At 38.7% G+C, this 25362-nt stretch overlaps 1 protein-coding gene across 15 annotated transcripts in view; it reads left to right on the top strand.

Annotated features, from left to right (window-relative positions):
* SOX5 (SRY-box 5) overlaps nt 1–25362 on the top strand; it is a 641654-nt gene that overhangs the window by 525808 nt on the left and 90484 nt on the right. For 12 of the 15 annotated variants that reach the window (XM_017804823.1, XM_017804827.1, XM_017804821.1 and 9 more), the window contains 2 exons: nt 11736–11859; nt 24399–24484. In XM_017804823.1, coding sequence (XP_017660312.1) covers nt 11736–11859; nt 24399–24484 — 210 coding nt within the window. The remainder of the gene's footprint in view (nt 1–11735; nt 11860–24398; nt 24485–25362) is intronic. The other 3 variants (XM_017804831.1, XM_017804820.1, XM_017804818.1) reach the window with 1 other exon arrangement.

The raw sequence follows: 25362 nt of genomic DNA, 5'->3' as shown, positions 1-25362 counted from the left end.
AGATGGATAACATCACTATAAGAGTTTTCAGAGGTTTTTACAGTGCTCTGTTACATCTACCTTTCTCTTTAATATGCAAATGCACAATTAAAAGCATTCAACAGATAGAGATGAATAAGCTAATACAGCATGCTGCTAGTAATTTATTTTCATTAACTGGGAGTATGTGGAAGTACCTCAAAGAGCAAAGAGATGCTGGAAAGTTATAATGGATAAGAATCTACTGACTGCCTTTATGTAAAACAATAGATTTTGTGAATATTCTGCTTCCTCTCCAGGCAGTGAGCTAGTATGGTTAACCAAAATTGTTGAGTAATTGTTCTGTGGTTGAGAACAAAATGCTGAATTAAACTGTTCCCAGCACAATAATTGTGTGATTACAGCATTTATGTTGCTGGCCAAAAGAACAGTCATTAGGTTTGGAAGACTTACCAAAACCACAGGCACAGGGAAAAAAATGCAAATCACATGTAAATTGTCCTCTAATACCTATAGTGGCTTAAAAATTGAACTAGGAGTATGGTATGTGTGTATTTAAAGGCAGTCAGGCCAGAAAAAAATGATTGCACATTCAAGAACTACTTCAGACTAGGAAGAAAATACCCAAAGATTATTCATTTTCATTACGTTGTACTTTTCCCCCTCTTGTGGGATCCTGCACTTCTCTATTTTGTGTGTGTGTGTTCTGCTTTGGGAATGTGGTTCTGTTTTCCCCAACTGCACCCCAGTCAGGTGTTGTCTTGGGAGCTGTAAGGCAGGTGGGGCTTCCACACCTAAACTACACCTTGAATAGCCAAGCCAATTCAAAGAGCAATATCTAGGGGAGGCAAGGCAGCAAATGTTTGTCTGGTTGCTGTAATCCACCAGTAAAATTAAAAACTGATTAATGATGAGAGGTGCTCCTGTGAGGTAGACAATTTTCTTCTCCATTGCATGGCCCATATCTACAAGTGCCAAAAAAACAATTGCATATAGTCTTTCCTTTCTCTTTTTCTCCCCCTCCTTTCTCTTTTTCTCCCCCCCTCCCTTTGTTGTTTTCCTCATATTTCTAATAATAAAGGAGGAGAAGGAAGACAAGGAAGAACAGAAAGAGACAGCAGAGGGAAAAAAGCTAAATGTTTTGGGCAATCAAAATATTTGCGCCTGCAATTCAATGCAGTAAAAAGCTGCAGAATTTGGATAGCTGGTTACCTGGCTGTACACAGAAATCAGATGATGAGATGTCTAAACTTTATCAGTCTATCTACAGTTAATTGTGCTTTAACTACGTTGCTGTCACTAAATTGTAGGCACAAAATGAGAGACTGTCTTCAGGCCTATTCAAAAAATGTTCCCAAACAAAACTTGTGAAAAACATTTTTTGTATGAAGATTTTGGTAACAAGGGGAAAAAAAGCATTAGGGCATGAATGGAAGAGTGGTGAGGTATCTATTTAAATAGTATTTCTTCTTCAACCTGAATCCATTTTGCTTTTAAAATCAAACTTTTGATGGTAAAACTGAACTCTACTGAGGAACACTTACACTGGCAGAAGATATAGGCAGAAACAAGTCTGAACAGCTGAAAGACTGAAAAGAGGTCTTTATTGTGCTTTTCCCTGGGCAGTAATTAGAGGCTATCCATACTAGAAATGTGTTTTCCACAGAGGTTTCTACTAACATTTGGTCTGAGTTTTCCTGGCCATTTGTCCAACATTTAAGTGCAGGGGGGGTTTAAGATCTTGTAGAAAGCAATAAAACTCAATATACAATAGAAATAATAGCAAGAATAACAGCAGTAATGATAATAGCAATAGTAGTAGTAGTAATAATAATAATATTTTTGTTTTCAGGAAAGAATTATGCTGAGTTGTTGTAGCAGCTTGTGCTCTGAAACTGATCTCACTGGAGACCAAACTAAGACTGAAACATGTATCTGATTTAATAATAGTAAAATTGGGAAAAAGAAAGTGCATTCAAAGGGTTTAGTCAGTGGATCTTAGTCTAAGATTTTGTGAGCAGACCCAGTTCTTCAAGAGTCTACGCCATGAAGAGTGTATCTTTCCCTGTACTGCATTAGATGGCATGCAGTTTTATTAACTGTGTCCCTCGACCTTTCCATTTAAAGAAAGCAGGAGGAGGTATTGACTTTTAGTGCTGAAATTTTCTTTTTAGTCCTTTAAGTCTGTTTTTTCTCTCTTTTTCTGGATAGTATGATTTTAAGTGGATGACTTTGATAAGACTTTCATGTTTGTTTATACCATTGCACTGTTCAGCAGCTGAATGGGTTTTGAATTTCTGCCCACTACGTGATATTAAATAACCCCTGCTTCTTGCCCACCGCCTACACACTAAAATTGTTGTGTTTGTTTTAATTAATGATACTCCGCTTGTCAAAGAGATGCTGAGTGAAAAACACATCTTGGAACCTTAGGGTTTTGCTTGAAAGAATACCCTTTCCTCTCTGTATGGTAATATTACACTTAATCATATTAAGGAAATTGGCACAAAAGAAACCAAAACAAGAAGTAGTTATTATAAGGCATAATTCTAATGATCTCCTTGTCTTCTGTGTCCACTAAGATAAGTAGGCAAGATTTCTGCGTTAGGGGTTATAAAAGTAGAATTGTTTCATAATAGTTGGTAAGACTTATATATTTTGTTGTAAGTATTTAGGCAATCATTGCAAGCAGCGTGTCATAGGTGACTCATGAGTGTATGAACAATGGGCTGAGTGCTACTCTTGATTCACAGCTGTTCTCCACGAGTGCCTCTGTGCCATCAGTAAAATACCCAGTCTCTGAAGAAGGCAGTCCACTAGTAGTGGTTTAGACATTGATCTGTTCGTAAATTTGGACCTTACCATTGTGTCAAAAATGAGGTCATGGAACCGGCCATCATCTATACACCATCTCAAATACAGTGGTTTCCTAATTTGAACTGTTCTCCCAGTTTCAGTGTAAGAATTTGGGGGTTTGGAACAGTAGACAGGAAAAATATTGCTGCAATTTGTACATCAAAATGATTAGTTGAATATGTTGTGGAAAAATCAACGAGCAGTAATGGGGGAGGTGTAGCAGCTAGTCTTAACACAGATGCCTCTGAATAACTTTATATGACAAAAATACCACTTGCTTAGGAATAATGACATCAGCCTTGGTCTTGCCACCCATTTCTTGATCTTTTGGGGAGAATGCACTAAAGAAGTCTTTGGTTAGTAGGTTCACACCCCAAAAGCTGCATTGCTTCACTCTACACAGGAGTAAGAACCATGGTTAGGATAAGTTTAGAAATTATTTAGAAATAAGTTAGAAGTTATTTTAGAAAATTATTTAGAATAAGTTACCTAAGATGCATTCTCAACCTGAAACCCATCTTGGGCAGGTTTATAGTCAACCATTTTATGGTCTGGTTTACGCAGCAATACTTCAGATGAGCCCAAAGGCACCTCAAAAGCGCTGAAGAGATAGCAAGGTGGGGCATTTCTCCTAGGTCACAGAATTTTTCTGTCAAAAAGGAGCCAGGCTTTCTGCCTGTGATGGTGTGTAACACTAAAATTTCCTCTTCCGCTTCTCCCTCCTCTCTAAGTGCTGTGCTAGTTCTGAGCCTTCCTACCCATTCCTGTTGTTCTTACAGCCTACCCATTGATTAATGATTTTGAGATTTGCTGAGTCAACCTTGAAAAAGCCCTGTGCTCTTACAGGAAAAGTCCTCTAGATTCTACACACCTATCTTGATACCTGTCAATCTGACATCCTCAAATAGAAACATCCCCCTTTAACTGCCCTGTTTGCTCTTCCCTGCATCCTCTGCAGCAGCGCTTCGTACCAGACCTTCTTTCCAGAGCTCTTTTGACAGCAGTCCATGGTACTGCTGGACAAAGACTTTTTATCTAGTAAAATGTGAGCACTGGGTATACCAAAAAAGCGACTTCGAAAAGAAAGAGGGCTGGGTTAGCACACAAGACTCAGAACTTGGCCACTTCATTCCTTTTAAACAGAAAATCGGAAGAAAAAGTGTACAGGTCACTTCTGGAAGGCTGCTATGAACAATGACAAGGGAAGTATACTGCTTTTTATCTATGATTCTTTATGTAAAAATCAACCCACAGTTCATTATAATTTGAATAACTGAACCAATATATAATAGATCAGCTGTAGAAAACCGTACACATGCGCTGCTCGAGAAATTATCCTGCATGCTGTCTTTTAAATCACATCAGGAAATCTCACACCTGTTTTCTTTTCACTGACAAATGTTTCGCTGAATAGCTTACTGCTAGAGCAATCAGCACTGGTCCAGACCTCATTGGGAAAAGCATTAACCAAGCATCTGGAAACTCTGTGCTCCATCATACTCTGCGAGGTACCATCAGTCATTAATGTAAGCTCATAGATTTTCCAGTTTGAAGGAAGTGACTTTGCAGATTAACTCTTGCTACGTGACAGTTGCATTTTAGGAGCAAGTTGCTTGTAGCCAACAAAAGCACAAATGGAGGACAATATAGCATGTAAATCAGCAGTTTTGACAGCCACAAGATTGTGGCAGGTTTCCATTATAGTCCTGGCTTATTCGTCTAGGAAGGGTACTAACATTTAAACAAGGTGCCCATGTGCTTGGAAGCTATGCCATGAGAAACATAGTATTTGTGTGAATGTTAAGTAAGGTGGAAAAAGTCAGTTTGGCTGAGTCATTGGTCATCATACCCCAAAAACCAATTTTGTGTCCTCTGCTAACTTTAACCTCTTCACGAAACAAGTGGCTCAGTCAGCCAAACAATGGATCATCTTCTGTAAAAATGACAGAGTGAATTATTTTGTGTTGCAGTTGAGCTGGGATTAAAAAGGGTCCTTTTGAAAGTGCACTTCAGTCTTCCAGTGTAGCTGTTACCTGAATCACAGCAGCTTGCTCTGAAGGTCCTGATTTTGCCAGAGAACCCCACACACTGTTGTATAGTCTGGAGCAGCCATTCCTGTGTGAACTCTTAGGCTTTTGTCTTAAAACAGCTACATATTGGAATGAATTTCTGTGTATGTTCTTTTTATTGCAGGTAGTCTCTTCCTTTTCAGTTAGGCTATTTGTTCCAATGCCTTTGTGGCAGAATTGCCCTGTAGGTTACTTACGTGCTAAGTGGCGCAAGAATGAATACTTCTTGTTACACGTCATCCCAGATGCAAAAACATCATCTTACTGCTTTTCCCTCCTCTCTGCGTATTTTTCTGTACCAAATCAAATATAAAGAAAAAGGGTTCTGAAGTTCTTTATTTTAGTTACAGAAATGAATAAGTAATACTGCTTTTTCCTTTGGAGATATCCAAGAGATGTTCCTTAATGCAAAAAGTCCTTTTGGCTTTGGTCCTTCAAAGTGCTGCTGGAGGTGTTTGTCTCTCACCAGTGCATTTTGTTCTGTAGTATGAAGGATGGAAGCCTTTGGAAGCAAGTTATTGACATGGAAACAGCTACTGTCTGTATTATTTGGCAGTTTAATGCACTTCTCTGCACTTTAGTTAAAAAGGCTTGAGTGTGTGTTCATTTACGGACTTTTTGAGGAGATGAATTTGAGATGGATGCTGGTTGTGACACCTGCATTCTCTTGAAGGACTGAGCAGAGACAGAAAGTTTCCAGCCTTAAAAGCCTTGGTTTTTTAAAATGAAAAGAGTTTATGTAATTCCTGAGACGCGTTTCACTTTTCCTGAAAGTTTGTTCCTTGTATTTTCCATGAGCCAGGTTGTGTATATACCGTTGCTTGGTAAGGATTGTCTCCATATTCCATCAAACTAATCTTTTTTTTTTTCCACACCACTCTCCAGATAGAGCTCTCCTGTGCTATTGGAGTTGTTGTGTGTGTATGGTGAGTGATGGAGGTGTCTGCCTAAATACCCTTCCTTATGCTCCTTAAACAATTGCCACTAGGAGAGTGTGTTTTCTACCATCAGTATCACTGCTTGCAAACAATTGTGAGAACAGTGAGAGCTATTGAGTGAACTGAGGTGTTTGGACAGGGTGGATTTTGATAAGTACCGGTATGAATTGTGTAAGCCTCTTACGCATCAAAGGGGAAAATAATATTTAGGACCCAAGTCATCCACTGCAGAAGAATTTACAAGTAGTGATTAGGAAGAAAAAACTTTCACAAAATCCTTTGTGAGGATACCCTCTACCAGTCTGGTAGAGGAGCGAGCTGCTCTGCAGTGGTAAAAACTACAGAGTATGGGGTGGAATGGATGTGCTCTCTGTCCCATCAGCGTCTTCCTCTCTGCATCTCTGCTTCTTGCCATCCACCTTCTGGTTTGCATCCTAAGCATTCACTAAGCATCCCATAAAAAGCCACCTCAAACTCAGTAGGAGACTTATCACTGCATAACCTGGATAGGCAGGGCTCCCTGCTGTAAAGATTTAGGACATACGTATGTCAATTTAGGGAAGTGATATAGTGAAGAGAAAAACATTTTCTTTTCTTATTTTAAACGTCACTGTAAGGGAAAATAGCAGATTGTAGTTATATGAGGACATATATTTTTATTTCCCTTAAGATAGACATTGGGGGGGTGGGTGAGGGAGAGAGAAAGAGATGGCCAACACATGTGCTAATTAAAGAATCCAGTCCTTCAGCATAGTGTGCACCACCATGAGCCAAGTGTTTCTGGAGGAAGGAAGACCAATGCAATTAAACATGTCATTTTTGAAGGACAGATTTATGTTACTGCATGTTAAATGTGCATTACATTCTTTCATATACAGTAGAAGAGATGTTTAACTTACAAACACGTCGCAGGCAAGAAGATATTCATACAACGGTTTGAAGTTAATGGAATAATTCATGTGCATCCACTGTTCTAGGAATGTAAAATCTGAACTTATTTGAGGCAGCTGAGAATAACTCAAATGAAAATAAAAATTAGCCACGCTTCTACGTGAAGGAGCCACGTAAGACTCTATTTCAGCAAAGATGCTCATACGGCTCCTGAAGGGCACATCTTCTGAACAGCTCAAGAGTAAAGTACTGCTCAGAGTGTTGTCAGTTTGTAGAGAAGAGAGCGTTGCTTTTTAGCAGCCATTCTTATTCACACTGAGTAATTCGTTACTCCGTCACCAGTCTCACCAACATGGATAGAATTGCTTCTGAAGAACTAGAGGTGGGTGGACGAGCAGTATCCGCCCCTCAGTGGAAAGTGTTCTGTGTGGATGCCGAGAAATGCGTCGAGATATTTACCTTGGAGAGAGGAAAACTTATATAAAAGCTGATCCTAATAAACATGTAATGAGCAACTGCGGAAATGAAATTGGTGAAAGGGTATGAAGAGAAAATAAATAAAACTAATAGCAGCTGCTGTGTTAGGGGCTTAGGTCTGTTGAAAGTATGGGTTTATGTTATTTGAGAAATATTATAAGCCTTCTAGATTAAGCAAAAGTCATGTGAGGGAGGGGAAACTGTGAACTTTCAGTTAAGGATTTTGTCAGGATTCATGGGCATAAAGGACATAAGGTCGTGCATGCTACCCTGATTCTGGCATTTCCTAAGATTTGAATGTCTGAATTTGCAATCTTAATGTTTCTTTAAACTGTTTTGTCTGTGTAGCTATTTACATAGTGACCCAAAGCACACGTGATACTTTACAGAAAATAGAGTAGAACTGTAGTTGTCAAGTGTTTGCAATCTAAATTTATTTAAGTCACAGCAGGAGCTAGTAACAAACAGTAGGGGTAACTGTTAAAAACATACTGCTTAGTGCTTAGGTAGCTGTGGTAACCATAGTATGTTCCTAAAAGTAGGTAGGAGACCAGAATTTAGGCAAAAATACTACAATTATAATGAAGCTGGGAATGTTGGGAATCTAATCTGGCTACACTGAATGCACGACTTTGTGTGGTTGGGTTTGTTATGGTCAAGTCATAAAGGACATGCATGCACAGATTTTTGAAGATGCTGGCCCAGGCTTCAACAGCCTGAGTTGGTTCCAAGTTTACTAACAAATTTCTTTTGATATCGTAAGTCATTTAGGGCCAGGTTTTTCAAGGGCCCTGAAACAAATAAAGATACAGTGAGGCACTTTTCAGAATGAAAAGTCTCTACAGGCAGCTGTGGGTGCCTCAGTTTTCCATTTGGACAGTAGATACACTATTAGTTTCTTGTGATATTCTCATACTGGTTTTTGCATTGATAAGTTCTTTAGGGATGGTCTTGGTTTTGGATTTTCAGTGCCAAGTGTGAAGGTTCCCTGGTTTGGCTCTAGGTTAAAATTGGTTGGAGTTTCTCATGCTCCTAAAATACATTGCCATTATGGAAGATGTGTTATGAATTAGAGAACCTTCACTTTCTTGGACTGTTTGAACTCTTGTGCATCAGCTTACTTAAGGGATGTTATTTCTCACAAACTCAATGTCAAGTGGTGTGTCTTTCATTGTAACATGGGCTTCCCTTTTGTTCCAAATCACTTGTCAGAGATATGAAAGTATGAATTCCTTGACTAGTGAATCAACTGTATAGAATATTTTGGTCTCACGACATTCGGTTTGTTTCTTTGTTATTTTATGTGCATTATATGCCTTTTCTGTGTGTACCATGCACCTGCAGGTTGTCATGCAGTACAAGAATACTTCTGTTTAATGTGTCATTCAATTAAAAGGAAGATCAGGGAACTATGTGATTGGTTGACATCATGGCAACAGTATGTGTAGTGAAAAAACAGGCCCTTGGAAGATTGTATCTGTATCATCCAAACTAACATCATAAAGTAGACGAGAAGTTACAAGGTGAAATTGTAGCCCATAAAATCTATTGGGAATTTTCTAAGGATTTAAAATACGGTTTTCACCTTTAGGAAATTAGAACTGAGAAAAGGTAATAACGTAGAAAGACTGTCAAGTGGAGAATCTTGATAGTTGTGTACATTCTTAGATTGTTGAAGAGGTATTTCTTTTTATGGACATGTGTCCATTAGCAGAACAAATTGAAGGGTCTGGAAAACAGTTCTGATTTGCAGTCCATTATGTTCAAATTAGAAATGCAGTATCGAGAAGTTACCATCCAGAAAACATTGGAAAGTATGTAAGCCATATAATAAAAGTCATTAGAGAGAAGTAACTGACATAGTAATGGCTTAAAAATAAAAAAAAAGAGGCAAATGCCATTTGTGCCCTTCATGTAAAACTCAGGAGGGCCTGTATTTGGTGTCTCTTAAAACAGTTATATCCCAGCAATTCTAGTTAATAATAATAAACATAACAAAAGTTAAGATGTAATGGTTAAATGAGCCTTAAAAACAGAGAGTCCGTAATTTACATCGTATTGTGTCAGGTAATGGGATTAAAATAAACTAATGTTTGCATTTATTTATATTCAGGAGAAAATGAAGTGTAGCTGTTTGAGTGCTGCTACATACATTCCATCCTGGAATGAAAATCACATTGTTTTGACTGCGTTATTTCTGTATCCATGCAAACCATCTTCATCACTCTATAGTTCTTACCTCCTTAATGCAGCCGGGGTTGTGTCATTTGAAATTAGTGGGTATAAGGCCCCTTGGAGAGATAAAGAGGAGCAGTGATTTGAAAAAAATGAAATGCAGCAATCAGAGTTAAGAAGAAAGGGCATTTTCCTGGTAAATGTTTTCCTAAATGGGAATTTTTCAGTGTGGTGTTTTGCTCGTGTATTTGGCAGTCACTTGGAATCAAGTGCAGACTTGTGCTACATTGTGGGCTTGGCAATGACAATTTGTGTGTGTGTGGTGCTTTAGTTATATTAGCCCTGGAGGCAGAGTTAACACTTGCAGTGGGACAAGAGTATTTGCAGTCATCAGAGAACTTTGCAGTCAGCTTCAATAACATCACTCCATTTTTTTCACTTTTTTTTAACATTTTTTTTGGCAGCAGAGCTCTTAGTAGAACCATCTGTCTTTCTATTAGTGTTTTTGAGTCCTGTTTTGAAGCTTCTTTGCTTGGCAAAGTCACTTTCATCCTTGGAAACCATTTAAAAAAAAAAAGTTCTGTGGCTCTTTGCCGAAGAAGAGTACTATGCAAAAATTCCACACGGCTGTTCATTTTTGTTCTAAAAGAATATAGTTACTTTGTCTTTGTCTTTAAAAAAAAAGCAAACCACAAAACCCCAAACAAAACAAACAAAAAATAAACACATGAAGAAAAGGCAGATATTGGGCTGTACTAGGATGACTGAGTGGGGATAGAGAACAAATCACATTTTATGTAATTTTTTCTCCAGCAATCCAGCTGAAAGTATGTATGTCTTACAGTTAACAAGATCAGAATAGAAAGGAAAATACTGAAGTAACAAAAAATGGATCAAGCTACTTCAGTGACTGGAGCTACATCTACTCCAGCTTCAGTCCCAATCTTAATCTCCCACTGCAAGAATTTCCGTCAACAGCAATCTTGAACTTCATCCCTGAAAATTATTTCAGACTATAGAGATACAGTCAGCACACACAGAGGTGTTGACAGGTCCTGGCATAAATTAAGAGGTTATCATCCCAAATTTCGTATCATTCTTATGCCTTGTAGCAGCATTGGGTGAACTGAGACATCTCCTGGATTTTCAGGAGATTAAATTAGAATCAAATTAAGTGCAGATGCTGTGGTCTGAACTGTGGCAGCCAAGGAGCTCGTGCTGGTTCTCTTTTGCCAGTTCTGCTATGCAGGCAATAATGAAGGGAGTAACACCTTCTCATGCCTCTGCTCATAGCAGGTTGTCTATCAACACTCTAATTCTCCTAGTTTCTTAAGGCTGTGGATCACAAACTGAACTGCTGTCTTCGATAACATATCTGCCTCTGGTACCTTAGCTTTACAGTGCCATCAGAAATCTAGACAAGCTCTCTTAAAACTTGAGTCAGTCTCCCGTTATTGACTGATCTGATCAGTACAGTGGGTTTTTTTAATTAAAACTAGTCATTTAGCATTTTAATCTAGAAAACTTTTTTGTTTCTCATCTCTGCAAAATACAAAGACGATGTCCATTTCTACCAATTAAAACCTCTGACAGAACTGGGTAAAATCAATAGTTTTAGATGTTGTGCCATGACCAAACTCCAGTTTTGATGACTAATTTCTGCATGTCCTAAGTCCCCTGCAGTATCCACTTAATATAATATTTTCCACTTCCTGACTTGCATGGTTGTGTACAGTTGCTGTGCAGAGTTGAACAGCTAATGCTTCAGACATAGCTGTGTTTTATTTCTGAATAAAATGTCTCAACCTTTTTTCTTACCATCTCAGAGACCTTATCTTACACCTGCACAAATAAGTACGTGTGTATGGGCAGAAAAATAGTACTGACTGTGCTGTTTGCTACTTATGCACTTGTTTTGTACTTCTTAGAGGAATGTCTTTGTGTTTGGGCTCAGTCAGGGTGAAAGCTACTGTCTGAGACAGAGATAGTGTTACACAGTGCAATAAAAGAGAAGAAAACACCACCCTACAGTTAAAGATAAGAGTCATCATGGGCGGGGAGGGGGAAGTAATTAAGTGAGATATAGGTATGCATATATGTGGAACTATAAATGGAGGTATATGGATGTAGCTATGATATAGATATGTGGAATCTTAGTTTATTTTTGATAAATGTAACTCCTGTGAAGTGTTTGGTGATCAAGATAAAGCTGAATAGTGGATGCTACTGGGACACCCCATTACAGAGAGGCGTATGCCAATGTGACCTCAGAGCAGAAGTAAAAGAAAGGGTGTTAGCAGACATTGTCTGCAGGAAAAATTCCGTGTTTGATTCTCCCTCTCCTGTTCAGCAGGTCCAGGGTCAGCTGCCTCCATTAATGATTCCCGTATTTCCTCCAGACCAACGAACCCTAGCAGCAGCTGCACAGCAAGGATTCCTTCTTCCTCCTGGTTTCAGCTACAAAGCGGGATGCAGTAAGTCCTGTAGATTTTTTTTTTTTAGCTGGAAATGGGTACAGGGCACAGTTTCATGCCAGTCTGTATAAAAGCATCACCTCACTGATGGACAAAGCCTTTAATTTGCAGAGATGAGGGTGAAACAGAGGATTAGTCGTTACCATATGAGAAAAGGTTGTCAGAGACGAATTATGTGTTTCATAACACATAACAGCAAAACGTTTCACACAGCAGGTAGATTTGTGCACCTTCTCTCTGACAGGTCTTTTTGGCAAGTGAACATGCTCATGACCACAGATACGAACTTGCATCTGAAGGGAAGCTATTTGAAACTTCCAAATAAATTTCAACACTGTTGTAAGAAAACATGTTTTTTCCTGAAGCAGCCTGCTTACTATTTGTGAACTGAGGGCCTATTCTAGTCTCTTTCTTCACACAGAACTCACATTAATCTCAACGGGGGTTCTGCACAGAGATCAAAGATAGCATATGCCTTTCAGTTTGATGGACTAACACAAACTATGAGTGTATTTATGAGAGCCTAGCACTAAAAAATACAGCATCTATTTTTTTAATCTTTGAAAGATTTGTATTGTTCTCTACAATTCCCAGATTTTCTTTTTAATTTTATTTAAGCCTTCTATAGGATTTCATGTTCCTGTCAACAGGATGATAATAAATACAAGTTAAGGAATAATCGAGGATCTGTATGTCCATGAATAGACTTAGCTAGAGCATGAATTTCATGGACTTGCTTTCATATTTGTGCTTATGCAACTCTTCTGCCATCCGTTTCCTACTGAGTTATCTAGGACTTGCTTGTTCTACCCTTCTCTGTCTCTAGCACGGATGTTTAGCTCTATTATATCCATGTCAGTGTATGCATCTGTGTCATTGACTAACTCATGAATTCATCAGGTGTTTTGAATTACTCAGCACTTGCCACTGCAGCTGTTTCGTAAACTTGGAACATAAAAAGATTTCTTTAGTTAAACTGGCTTAGCCACAATTTCAGATTTCTTTCAGTTTCTGAACATTGTAGATCTTGAGAGCGAACTGTTGTGTCTTTGTCCTCTAGTACCTTTCCCTAAGATTGTACAGACTGGGACCACTACTGAAAATTATTGCTCAAAACACTTCACGTCCTTCAGCAGCTCCAGTGCCGAAATGTAGGCTCATTCAGTTCTTCCAGTGATTTCACATGCAGTCCCTCTCAGCTGGGAGAAGTAGTGATTCACATTACAGAATGCTTAACTGAAAGCCACACTGAGTGTGAATGCTACCATAACTGTAGGCCTGGAAAAGGTCAGGAAAGCACCCTGTTAGATATATATGGCAGATTAAATTAGTTCCAGGTTAATGAAGTCCAGTTTGGATAGAAAGAGTTGAGATGGTTTTTTTCCCCTTCTTTTTACTGCATGCACATTAACTCTAAGGTAGACCTATAGTTCCTCACATCTATGAAGTAGATATGGCATTACATGTTTGTGTAACCTTGAAAATGAAAAAGAAAGAAAAAAGAGCAAAGTTGCTACTGCTCCTGGCAGTAAGGCTTGGAATTAACTGCATGCCAAGGTCTAGGACTGAGCAGAAGCCAGTGGAAAAACAGCTCTGTGTTTGGTGATTCCCTGGCACGTTTCACTGAATTTGACTGAGAAGCTGAGGAAAAGTGATAAGTAGTCCAAAGGATTTCTTCTTTTCACTCACAGTTTAGTATAAACAAAAAAGCATATACGGATTTAGCTACACCTAGAAAGCTTGTAGCAATGAAAAACCTAGCTGCCTTGAAACTACATGTTCACATCAAGTAATGTTTTTGACAGACCATTAAAATATATTTCTCCCCCTTTTCTGCTTGCCCTACTGTGTATCAGTCCACTTGACAAAGATGTAGTACACTGTAAACCAAAGAACTTTGGATAAAACTTTGTAAAGCACCTGAGCGATTTAGGAGACCAAATCTTCACTTGAAGAGTGACAGAGGCACTAGGATCCAAGTCTCAGGGTTATTTAAGAAATGCTTGTACTGTAAACTTCATGCTATCTAGAACTGAGCCAAGTGGGTACCAGCACAGAACTGCAACAGGGAACATGGAGCAGATTAATTTGCTCAGCTTCTGAACAGGTTAAATGCCTAACTTCCACTGAGTTTGCTTTTGGATGCAAGGCCTTCCTTGGAACTTCAGAAAACTCCTCTAGAAGCATCTTCACATGACTGCCATTCTGTGTTCTAAATTTAGTTTATGTGCCTTATGAAAATGGGCCTCGCTTCTACATCTTCCTGGCCTTTTTGGAAGACCTGCTGTTTTTTCTGGACTGATATATTTTTCAGAATAATTTTGTATGGGCGATTGATAGAAATTCTTTAGCAATTATTCTTTTATTTATTAGCATTAGCAACCTGCACATAGAAACGATAAAAGTAGTCATGGGACAATTCAGTTCCAGTCACAAATAACAGAAAACTATGAAAATTTTCTTATATTGTTCCTCAATGAAAGGGAGTTTTGAAAATCTGGGGGAGAAGGAAGAGAGAATTTTTGGGACAACCAATATTTTCATAACTAACTAATGATGCTGAGTACCTTGATTTTGGATATCTGTTGGGGACACCTTCAAAGGGAAATTCACACTGTTATGCACCCTGCCCCTTTGAAAGGTCAGATCTTCAACAGTGTGCCTGAAAATCAGCAGCATGTTATCTAAGGTGCTGCAGATCTCCCTCTAGTCAGCTGTGGAATTGGTCACAGCTGAGGGCTGGGTTGCTGCTGTCTGCAGCCCCAGTGGCTGCAGGGAGAACCAATTCCAGCTGCTCATCACTGTGCCTCAAACTTCCAACATACAGGCCAAGCTTCTTGGTTAAGCACTCCCTAACTTGCTTCCGTCCAGGCTGGGATAGCAAGGACCCTGTGTTAAAATTGCTTAAACTGAGCAGGCTCATTTTCATGGAAACGTGTTGGGAAAGGATTAAACAAGCAGCTTGGTCACAGTGGTAACCTTTAGCCGGGAGCTGTGGTTGGAGATGGTGGGCTCTTCAGCCAGCACAGCTGCAGCTGGAAGAGGATGTGTGATCAAGCCTCGAGGTCAGCAAAAGAGAAAAAATGATGAATAGCTAGTTATACTGCTGTTCTACTTTCATTCAGCTTAGATAATTAGATCAAATTAACTCAGTGCTTTCTGATTCACCTGTCCCTCCCAACAGAGGGTCAAATGTACGTCTCCCTGTGGTTTCAGAGAATGTATGTGGTAGGATTCCTCAGCCAGTGCTTTCCAACTGACTGGTGACTTACCCAGGGAGAGACTGGAAAGGATGAGTACTTTTTGCTCTGCGTGTACTTTGTTTTCTGAGGATTTGGGTGTAAAAAAACACAAATATAGTTGTAACAGTTAATAGCAGTGGTCTGTTTAGACTCCCCTCATGGCAGGTACCTAAAGAAGAGTAGAAGAACAGGGCAGAAGTATGCTGATGCTTCATCCCCCTATGCTTTGCCAGGTTCCAGTGACTGAGGACTCACCTTCTGACCCAATGGTGGCATCGTTGTGTGATATGTTACTGAAAGCAAAGAGGTTTCTTCTGCTTGTGTTCCAGCCTGATTGAAAACATTCTAGCTAGATGAAATGCTCAAAAGAATACAACAATATCAATCTCTAATATGTGCAAAGCAAATGATTCAATTATACTTTTCCAAATATTTTTCAAAATTGGGTAAATACAGGGAGGAGAGGGGTAAATATTTTCTCCATGGTTACATGGCAGGTCATGGTCTTTGGCTTCCAATTTGATGCGCTAAATTCCCTTTTCTTTCTTTTTCTTCACAGCAGATCATGCTTGGGAGTGGCTTGGTTTTTCATTTTGTTTTGTTTTTTTAAAACAGATGGTTTGCATTACATAAGGGACAATTTACACAAGTTGACACTTCCCCTTTTTTCTCTATGGCATATTGTGTGGTGGTAAAGTTGGCAGAGATAAAGAGAGGAACTTCTATTAGGATTACATTTCTATTTGAGAAAAAGATTCATAATCTATGATTCCAGTTGATTTTTAACCTCCATCCCTAGTTATACTTGCATATATAAAATAGTTAATATTATTATTTATATTTAATATTAATATTTATATTTAATATGATTACAACCAAAGTATTTATTTCTTATGAGAAAAATAAGTTGGCAGTATGTGATGGACTGTATTGTCCACAATTAGCAAGAAAAATACTGGTCACCTACTTACTTGCTCCATGATTAGTTATCCATGCAGTGTGTGTTATTTGAAATTTAAGTATTTTTACTTCTATGCAAACCTCTTTATATGTATTTTATTGTCCACATAATATGTAGTTTTTATATAGATGTGTAATGCAAATCTTTTTATGAAGAGCTGATGTTTCAAAGTGGATTAACTAAGTTAGTGACCTGCAGCATGAGCAGATGTTAGGAGTTAACCCCAGTATCCCAAGTATTTAAAATGGTTTAGCAGCAGACAAGCACCTTCCATTTGAGCTGATGTTGAAAGCAAACAGAGCCCAGTTAATGCATTTCCCAAAGCTTCTTCCACATTTGGGCTCTACAGATTGGTTCAGATCATTTAACCCTTTTTTTCTTCTCAGCCAGCATTCCATAACTACAGCTATCACTAGATGAGCTCTACTTGTGATACTTACTGGATAATAGACATGACTCCCAGCATTTTAGCAATGGCAAGTGAAATGTCAGCTCTGCTGAGGTCTGAGGAGCTGTTGCTGTTGACTTCACTGAAGTCAGATTTCACACCAGATGATACAGATCTGCTAGGGCCACTCTTAGAAATAATTAGAATTTATTTAGAGCTAATTAATATTTGTGAAGTGCTTTGAAAGCATAAAAATGGTGTAAGTGATAGAAGAGGTTTTGTATTGTGCCCTTTAAAAACTGCATAGTTCTGCCTCTGAGGAGGCTGCTCTTCAGTCGTAGGTAGTGTGATCCTTTTATTAATGCACATATGTATAGATTTGTATGTGGAATACTAAGGCATGATTGTATCTCCTGTATAACAGATATTAAAGGGAACAAAATAAAGATTTAGGAAAGCAGAAGAGGCTGCGTTTGGGGACCTAGTTGCAGAAAAGGCAGAAGGAGTTAGACTGAAGGTGTATTCTCAGGGTGTTCAACGCTGGGTGTTCTTCAACAAATGCAAGTATCAGAATGCACCGGGTCAGAGTGCTTCCCTGTGCTGCTTCTGTGCTTCTGCATTTGCAGCGCTGTTCACAATTAACTTTCCACTAAAAGACACAGAATAGCCCAAACTTTGTCAAGAAGACAGGTCTTCCCCAATCAGTGGTGCTAAGTAAGATTAATTTTGGAAACTGCACTTGATCACTTCTTAAACCATTTGATGATCACACTAAAAAGGAAGGGAGGTGTTGACTAACCACTTAGAGCAGCGTGGTATGTTGTATCAGTCCTGAGGCTTTTCAGTATGACTGAAGCTGTTGAATTCCAGAAAAGTTCTTCTCTGGAAGATGAAGAACAATAAACTTTGTTTTCTAAACTGAATTATTTGAAGATTTTTAGGATTTGTTTACCCCAAGTACATTTTCCAGGTTATTCACAAATTCTCAGGAAAGCTTCTAGGTAGCCTTTTATTTGCTGATACCTATGTTATTTTTATGGAAATACGCCAGATTTTGGAAACAAAAATTCTTTTTCTTTGCCCGTTGCTCTTCTCCCCTGCGGATAATTTGTTGTAACAAATCATATTGTGTTCACAGTCAGATGTCATCAACACGAGGTTTCCTGAAAATGCTTTAATCGCTATTTCAACCATATCCAATTAGGGGGGAAAATGTGAATATACAGTAGGTACATTGTATGTGTCTTAGGTATCAGCTCATTGGTGCTGGAAGTGTTCTAAATAAAATAATGCACAGAAAAGTTATCGATGAAATATCTAATTACCTTTCCAAATTGGCAAAAATGTGCAAGATGAACAAGCCAAGCCTAATAAAATTGAAATATGCTGAATTATTCATCTGTATTCTGAACAGTAATTCTGATGTCTGATAAAAATGAAACTCTCAGTTAATTGGTTCCTCACACACAGTACAATAAAATTAATGTTTAGGAGTTAAATGCCATAAACTTCCTCGGGGAAATTTGCTGATGTATCTCTGTTTTGTAGTTGATCACATGTTTCATTGTTTAATGGAGTATCATGTGGACAATCTTATAATTTTTCTTGTGCTCAGTGTCCATGTTTCTGTCTTCTAAAGAGTCTGAGTGCTAATTTCTGATTTAACTGTGTCAGCTGACATACAGGTCATTGGCAATCACCAAATCACAAGAAAAAAAAATATTGACATTGCTATGCTTTTATCAGAATGACAAAAATAGGAACCATGTGTTGTGAGGACCACATACTGTAGCTTCTTTATAAAGATGCTAGTCATCTTTCAGGGCTACTGTTTATGCCTTGGAAAAGAATGAGCATATGACTAAACCCTCATGTTCCCCCCAGGATAAGAAAAGAGTAATAGCATTGTGAATAGAAACAGCAAGAAGGAGGAATTTTTGGTAACAACTTTGCCTTTTAGCATACATGAGAATGTGTCAGTTCTGTAAGGTTGCAAATGCAACGGAAGGCATCAAGGCTGCACAATATAACAACACATCTAAAGACTGTTTCTAAGGGAAAGAATTCCATAGCTCCTGATCTCTGTGTGGGGACTTCTCACAATAATGCTGATAAAAACAAAGCAGACAAGCAAAACAATGGGGTCCTGTAAAAACAGGCTGATAGTTTTAATTCTGTTTCTAGGTCATAAAAGATGTTTGGTGGTACAGCACTGTTATCCACATGTGCACAATCAGATAAAGGTGCTGATTTTTAAATTCATGGGCGTGCACAAATGGGTGCTCTGGAAATCATAGGATTATTCTGGTTGGAAGGGACCTTAGAAGGCTTGTAGTCCAATCTCTTCCTCCAAGCAGGGTCATCTAGGAGATAGGATCTGATTACTCAGGGCTTTATTCAGTTAGGGCTTGCAAACCTCCGAGGACAGAGAGTGCACAACCCTGTTTTGACAGCTTGTTTTAACATCTGGCTGTCCTCATGGGGAAAATCTGATCCTCTCTTGATTCGCTTTATGTCCATTGGCTCTTGTCCTCCAACCAAACACTGCCAGGAGGAGCCTGGCACTGTCTTGTTGATCACCTCCTCATAGGGATTGGAAGGCTGCTTTTAGGTCCCTCCAAAGCCATCCCTTATGTGTGCGCTGAATTGTTTCTCTAAAATACAGAACAGACTACTCTCTCTCAGTCAGTACTGTCCAGACCTATCTCAAAGAAAATCAGGGAACTAGTTTGGATATCTTTTTGGAGGCCAGGTGATATCTTCTTCATACTCTTTTTCTTATTTATCTAAATCCCTAAAGCCTAAAGCCAGAAGGCAGGGAACACTGCTTTCACGGCTTCCCATTACTCTTACTGCACGTCCACCATCACACCAAAAAAAGGAAAGGAAAATGGAGATGAGGTCGAGAATGAATGAGTGGTGAGAAGAGATGCAGTGGATTACCTATCAGTTAGCCATTAGCTGTGATTGTTCATTATAAATACACTTAAATGATAAATTGAGTGTAAAATTATTGTGGCTTTTCCTAGAACTTGTCAAAAATGGGGGGAAGATAATGTAAGACTCCTTTTCATTCAACAGAAGCTACTATAAGGAAATGTTTATTCCGGTATTTTTCATGGAATTTAGTTTTAGAAATTATAATTTAAGAATTTGGTTTTGTTTCCTACTCCTTATATTCTTCACTCTGTTTTCTTTTTTTTCTTCTTCCACGACCTCCAACGTTTTTCATTTGCTGTCCCTGAAAGACAGGTAGGAGGAAAACAGTGAGTTTTTTAAAAATCATGGGAAATAAACGCCCTAATTCTCCTCTTCTGGTATCCCTTTTTTAAGAGAAGAAAATTTCAGGAAAAAAAACCCAGAGTGTTCTATTGTTTCATGTAATCAGGTTCAACTTAAAAATCCTGTCAAAACATTATCATTTAGCATTAGCATGTAGCTTGATTTATATAGCAAGTAAGACAATTGTGCCTGCTCTGAAGAGCTTGCAGCCTGTCAGGAGACAAGACAAGACACTAGGGGGGATTACACCACGAAGGAGAATAAATGAGATGAGTGACAGAAAAAGAAATACAAAAAGCATCCTAGGAGTTTGGGTGAATGGTGCAACACGCATAATGTTGGCTCCTGTGCTTCATTTTTGTGGGTTTTTTTTTTTTGTTTGTTTTTTTTTAAAAAAAACCTTAACGTTTTTTAATTTATTAAACTCCTTTGATAAAATTTTGCAAAACATATAAATGGTTTAAGAGCCACTGTTGTATTTCCACAAGTATAGAATCATTTAATATCCATGAACTTGGTACCTAGTCAGTTGAAAATTAAGTTCCTAAACACAGGGCTGTTATTTTGTGTTTTGGGACAGGATGTCCACTTGGCTCTGTACCACAACTTACTTTCACAGAAAAGTGTTTTCAGTAGAGTATCATAGGAGAGTTCATAGAAAGAGTGGTTTGGAAGTGAATGTACTTCATGAAAAATCCTCTTGTAAGCAAGATCTTGGAAGATTATTTTGGGCAAGGATGAAGGTGTGATTTGAAATTGAAAGAAGTTGCAGTGCATAAATTATCAGGAAAGAGGTTCTGGGTATGTTTGTGGAAGACAGACCAGAAGAAGGATAGAGAAATAAAATATTGGCACAGAATTGAGGGTTCAGCCTTGCATTCTTTCTTCCCTGAACCACTGGTATTCTCCTTTGCTCACAGTGTCCCCAACACCTCTAATATACCCCATCAACTCCCCCACATCCCCTTCACTTCTTCAGGTGCTGCATCACCAGTAAATTCTGTGCTCTTTTCATATAGTCAGCCTCAAATAATTCTGTTCTTCAAAGTGATATCACTGAGTAGCTGGGAAATAATTATATATTAGAGAATAATGCATCAGCTAATTAAATAATTTTTAGCTTGTTCTCACAGTAAAAATCCTGGCCTTTGATCTGCTTCAGATTTTACCATATAGGGTACTAAAGAAAAACAACAGCAACAAAACTTCTCTCTGATGCTTTGTTTATAAGAAAAGTTCACACATAACAAGAGGCAGTTTGGAACATGAAAGAACTGCACAAAATGTTTCTTTTGGTAGCTGAGAGATGCAGGGAGGTACACTACTGTGTGCGTGCATTATAGATTAATAGTGAATTTTGTAAATGGAAATGTAATGTGGTTGTTTGAGAATTTATTGGTGTTCTCAGTTGTGCAAACTTCTGACTGGCTTGGGAAATATCTATTTCTATTAACTGTATATCTCGCCTCACATTCCTGAAATGTTCCTAGAGCTTGGGAAAAAAATGTAGCCACTCTTTACATCTAAAAATAAGATATTTACTGAAGATGTAATGAAATCGTTAAGACATGCGTTTCCCAGACTTCAGAATTAGCTAGAACTGCTCAGTGAGAAACTTCATTCTGTGGGAATAAATTTATGGATAGTAGAAAGATGCATCATGTTCTAGAGAAACAGCAAGAAATGTATTTATCAGATAAGACCTGAGACCTTTGTTAGTAGTTTGAGGGGTGGCAGTTGCTCCTGCCCTGTGTGATGTGAATATATAAGAGCTTGGCATTATCATGGACAGGGGCCCCAAAACTTCCCTGGGAAGGGCACTGTCTGAAGAGTTGTCTGTGGGTTCTAATCTTGGCTCTTACACTGGCCTGTTGAGTGGCCCAAGCCCTGGCACGGTGTTTGAGCATATTCCTTGCTCTTTTGTGATCTGTCTCCTGTGCTAAACCACAAGGTAGCAGAGGGTGTTACCAAACCATAACAGTGCAAAGATTCATGATAGGTTGCAGAAGGCTTTCATTTTTGTTTGCTGTTTTGGTTAGTTAAAATTATTGGGGAGCAGTGGAAAAATGAAAAACCCTTTAAGGAGTGAGCTAACAAAAAAAGTCTGGTAGACAGGGGAGCCTAGCTCTGCACAGCTATAATCTGGTTTTAGGATGAGTTTTTGCTTTAGAATCCAGAAAAACTACATTAGCACATATTGGTGTAGTAGTTGCTTTCTAGTAGGAGTGCCAGAAGCATTGCCTACACTTCCAAATCAAGTGGTTGTGACCATGCATGTGGCCTTGGGATGTGCTTGTGGCCATGGGGACTTCAGCATGTTCTTCTCTCACAAGCATCTCCTTGAACCATAAAGGGTAGGAATTACCACAACAGATGAGCATATGAGAATCTGCCTGGCTGTTTAGGAAGGTGAGGAGAATGGGATTTATAAATTAGCATGATGGGCTGAGGCTTACACATGTGTGTGGGGAGAAGAGGAATGCGGGACAGTGCATGGAAGCCGTCTTTTAATATGTACGTTTTAATACAAGTCATTCAAAACTAGAAATTTTAGTTGACTGTAAGAACTAGTATCCTAGTGAGAAACTTTTCCCTCATTCTTTTTTTTTCTTTGTGTTCTTCCATGACTGGTTTTTGATCAAAATGTCCCCTTCTAGAGAGGAGACTTTCAGAATGCTGCTGAGATTAGCCTGTGGGCTCCTAGTGGTATGGAAGCAGATAGACACCATTGACACTGACTCTCTGACTACCATCTCTTTTTTTCTCTCTGTCTTCACATGTTTAAGGCCCACGCCTTGAGTCACAAGATAACTCTCCAGAAAATTTCAAGTCAGAGAAATTAATAATTTCAGAGAAATTAATGCTATGACAAGGAAAATGGGTGCCTCAGTTAAAGCAAAATAAAATTGGAAAGTGTAGAACAATGGCATCCTCTGGGGAAAAGAAACGACCAAGTAAGTCAGGGAGTCTGTTACCCATTGACAAACATAAATAGAGAGGTTGTGGCCTGGTGCTGATGCAAAGACAGTTGTGGATGGGGATGCCTGGGTGGACCTTTGGGTTCCCATTGCTTGGCTGGTAGGCCTTGAAAGACTGTGAGGCTTCAGTCAGCAAAGAGTTAGTTAAGATGTTCTTAAATATAAGCATGCACACTTAATTTAAGTTAAATATCTGTTAAGGTACCTTGCCAGCCCAGTTTTTTGCTAGCCCTTCATTTTTAGAAGTTGTGGTATTTAATTCTTAACAGGAGATCAAAATGCTTGAATGAAAAGATCTCTGTAAAGAAGGTTGCATTATAAAAGGGGAAAAAAAATATTAGCAGTTTTCATGAATGTGTTTATGCCAACTCAGTTTATTTCTAACATTTAAAAAACATTAGATAAATTTCATTCCCTTTGTTTTCTGTAACTAAGGCTTGATAACATTATAAACATTAATTCAATAATAACTAATAATGCTTGTACAGAACACCTTGCACTGCCTTTGTAATTGTCTTTCCCCCCCATTCATTCAAAAAAGCACAATAAAGGGAAAACATTTAATCTACCTCTCTAATAAAATGTACAGGAACATTTAGGTAGATTTTTCTGATAAAGTGTTCTGCCCTTTCCATAGTCTCATTTCAAGTGGCTGTTTTAATGGTACAGAAATCATGCATGTCACCAGAACATAGGGACTTACAGAAATGTTCTGGTGAGCCTTATTTCAGTGGAAAGTGCCTAAACTTTTTATCATTTGGAGAAGCAATATAGTGTGTGTAAGATTTTTTATTATATTTTACCAGTTTTCTTACTAGTTTTGTGCACAGGCTAGTATGAAGTTTATTTTAACAAATCAGATATGTAAGGAGTGACCAAAAGTGAGTACTCCATAACATTAAAACATACCAGTCTCCATCTCAATTTTTGTCATCTCAGGTAATTTTCCTTTATAAATGACCGCAATTTTTCCTAAAACTGTTACTGGGTCTCTATATCTCATCCAGCACAATGCAGTTCTTACTAAGAATGAAGTAGTTTTCCCTCAGAAGCAAAATTGAATCCCAGGTCATGAAGTGGAGTCGGTGCAGGGATTTAGGGATTTCAGAGGCTTGTATCTGATTTCCTTAACTTCACGTGCTTTTTCCTGTTGTAGGATCAAACCCTGACACTAAAGTGAGATTTTTTTTTCTCACCTGAAAGAAAGCAGAGTAGTCAATTGAGTGCCATTTCTGCTCTGCATGAGGCTCAGTTTACTAACAGTGAGCGGAGTTTGGTTAACTTCATATTCTGGACAAGCTTGTAAATTTGTCCCCTTCTAATGCTGTGATCTTATCAAGGTTGTACTGTTTTCCTTTTCTTCTCCTCCACCCCCATCTTCTTTCTTTCCTTTTTTTTTTTTGAAGTGCAGCCTTCTGATCAATGTGCACTTTTTTTTTCCCATTTCCCTAAATACATCATGAAAAAGGATGAGGTTTCCGCCTTAATTGCTTGTGCCTTTTATTCACATTCCTCTCTCAGCCAGAATTGTGAAAAGAGTGTTAGTAAAAGGCTGCACAATAGAGCTTTTCATTAGGCCTCAACAAGGCACACAAAAGAAGGCTTTTGGAAAGAGTGAATGCAGGACTTTAATTTGCAGGTGGAGAGTAGATAAAAGGTGCTGACGCCTCTATTATTCTCTTACTTAGGTGACCCCTACCCCGTTCAGCTGATCCCAACTACCATGGCAGCTGCTGCCGCAGCAACACCGGGCTTAGGCCCACTCCAACTGCAGGTAAGTCCGAGCACAATGTAGAAGAGGCAAAGGTTAAGTAAATATGAAAACCAGTTTTCTCTTCCATTGCAACACAATGCAATTAAACAGGGGTTTGGGGCTGTTCTTGTCTCGTAAAATTTGCATCTGAAGCAAAAGAATCGTCAGATGATACACATTTTCCTTTTACCTTCCAGGAACTTCTTGTTATGGTTTTTGTGTCTTTATTGTCAATTTAACTACTTTTAGGTTTGTACTTTAAATTTCTGCATAGTGGCATGTTTGCTTCTCTTATTGTTGCAGTTTAACCCCAGCTGGCAACTAAGTACTACACAGCCACTCACTCACTCCACCTCTCCAAAAGTGGGATGGGGAGGTGAATCAGGAAAAAAAGAGATGAAACCCATGGATTGGGATAAGAACATTTTAATAATGTTAATAAAGTTAAATACAATAGGAATAATGATCATAACAACAATAATAGTAATGAATGTAATGAAAAGGAGAGAGAGAGAGAAGTAAAATACAAGAAGAACAAGTGATGCACAGTGCCATTGCTCTCCATCCGTTGACCAGTGCCCAGCCTGTCCCTGAGCAGCAATCAGCCCCTCCCAGAAAACTACCCCCAGTTTATAAACTGACGTGACATTCTCTGGTGTGGAATATTCCTTTGGCCAGTTTGGGTCAGCTGTCTCGGCCTTGCTGCCTCCCAGCATTTTGTACAGCTTCTCACTGGTGGAGCATGGGAAATGAGAAATCCTTGGTTTAGGGTAAGTGCTATTTAGAAACAACCAAAACATCACTGTATTATCAACATTATTCTCATCCTAAATCCCAAACACAGCTACTGAGAAGAAAACCAACTCTATCCCAGCCAAAACTGGGACACTTTTCCATTA

The sequence above is a fragment of the Lepidothrix coronata genome, unplaced genomic scaffold, assembly GCF_001604755.1.
Source record: "Lepidothrix coronata isolate B3197 unplaced genomic scaffold, Lepidothrix_coronata-1.0 Scaffold10, whole genome shotgun sequence".
Lineage (NCBI taxonomy): Eukaryota > Metazoa > Chordata > Aves > Passeriformes > Pipridae > Lepidothrix > Lepidothrix coronata.
The sequence above is the reverse complement of the archived record's forward strand: the minus strand, read 5'-3'. Positions and strand labels throughout refer to the sequence as shown.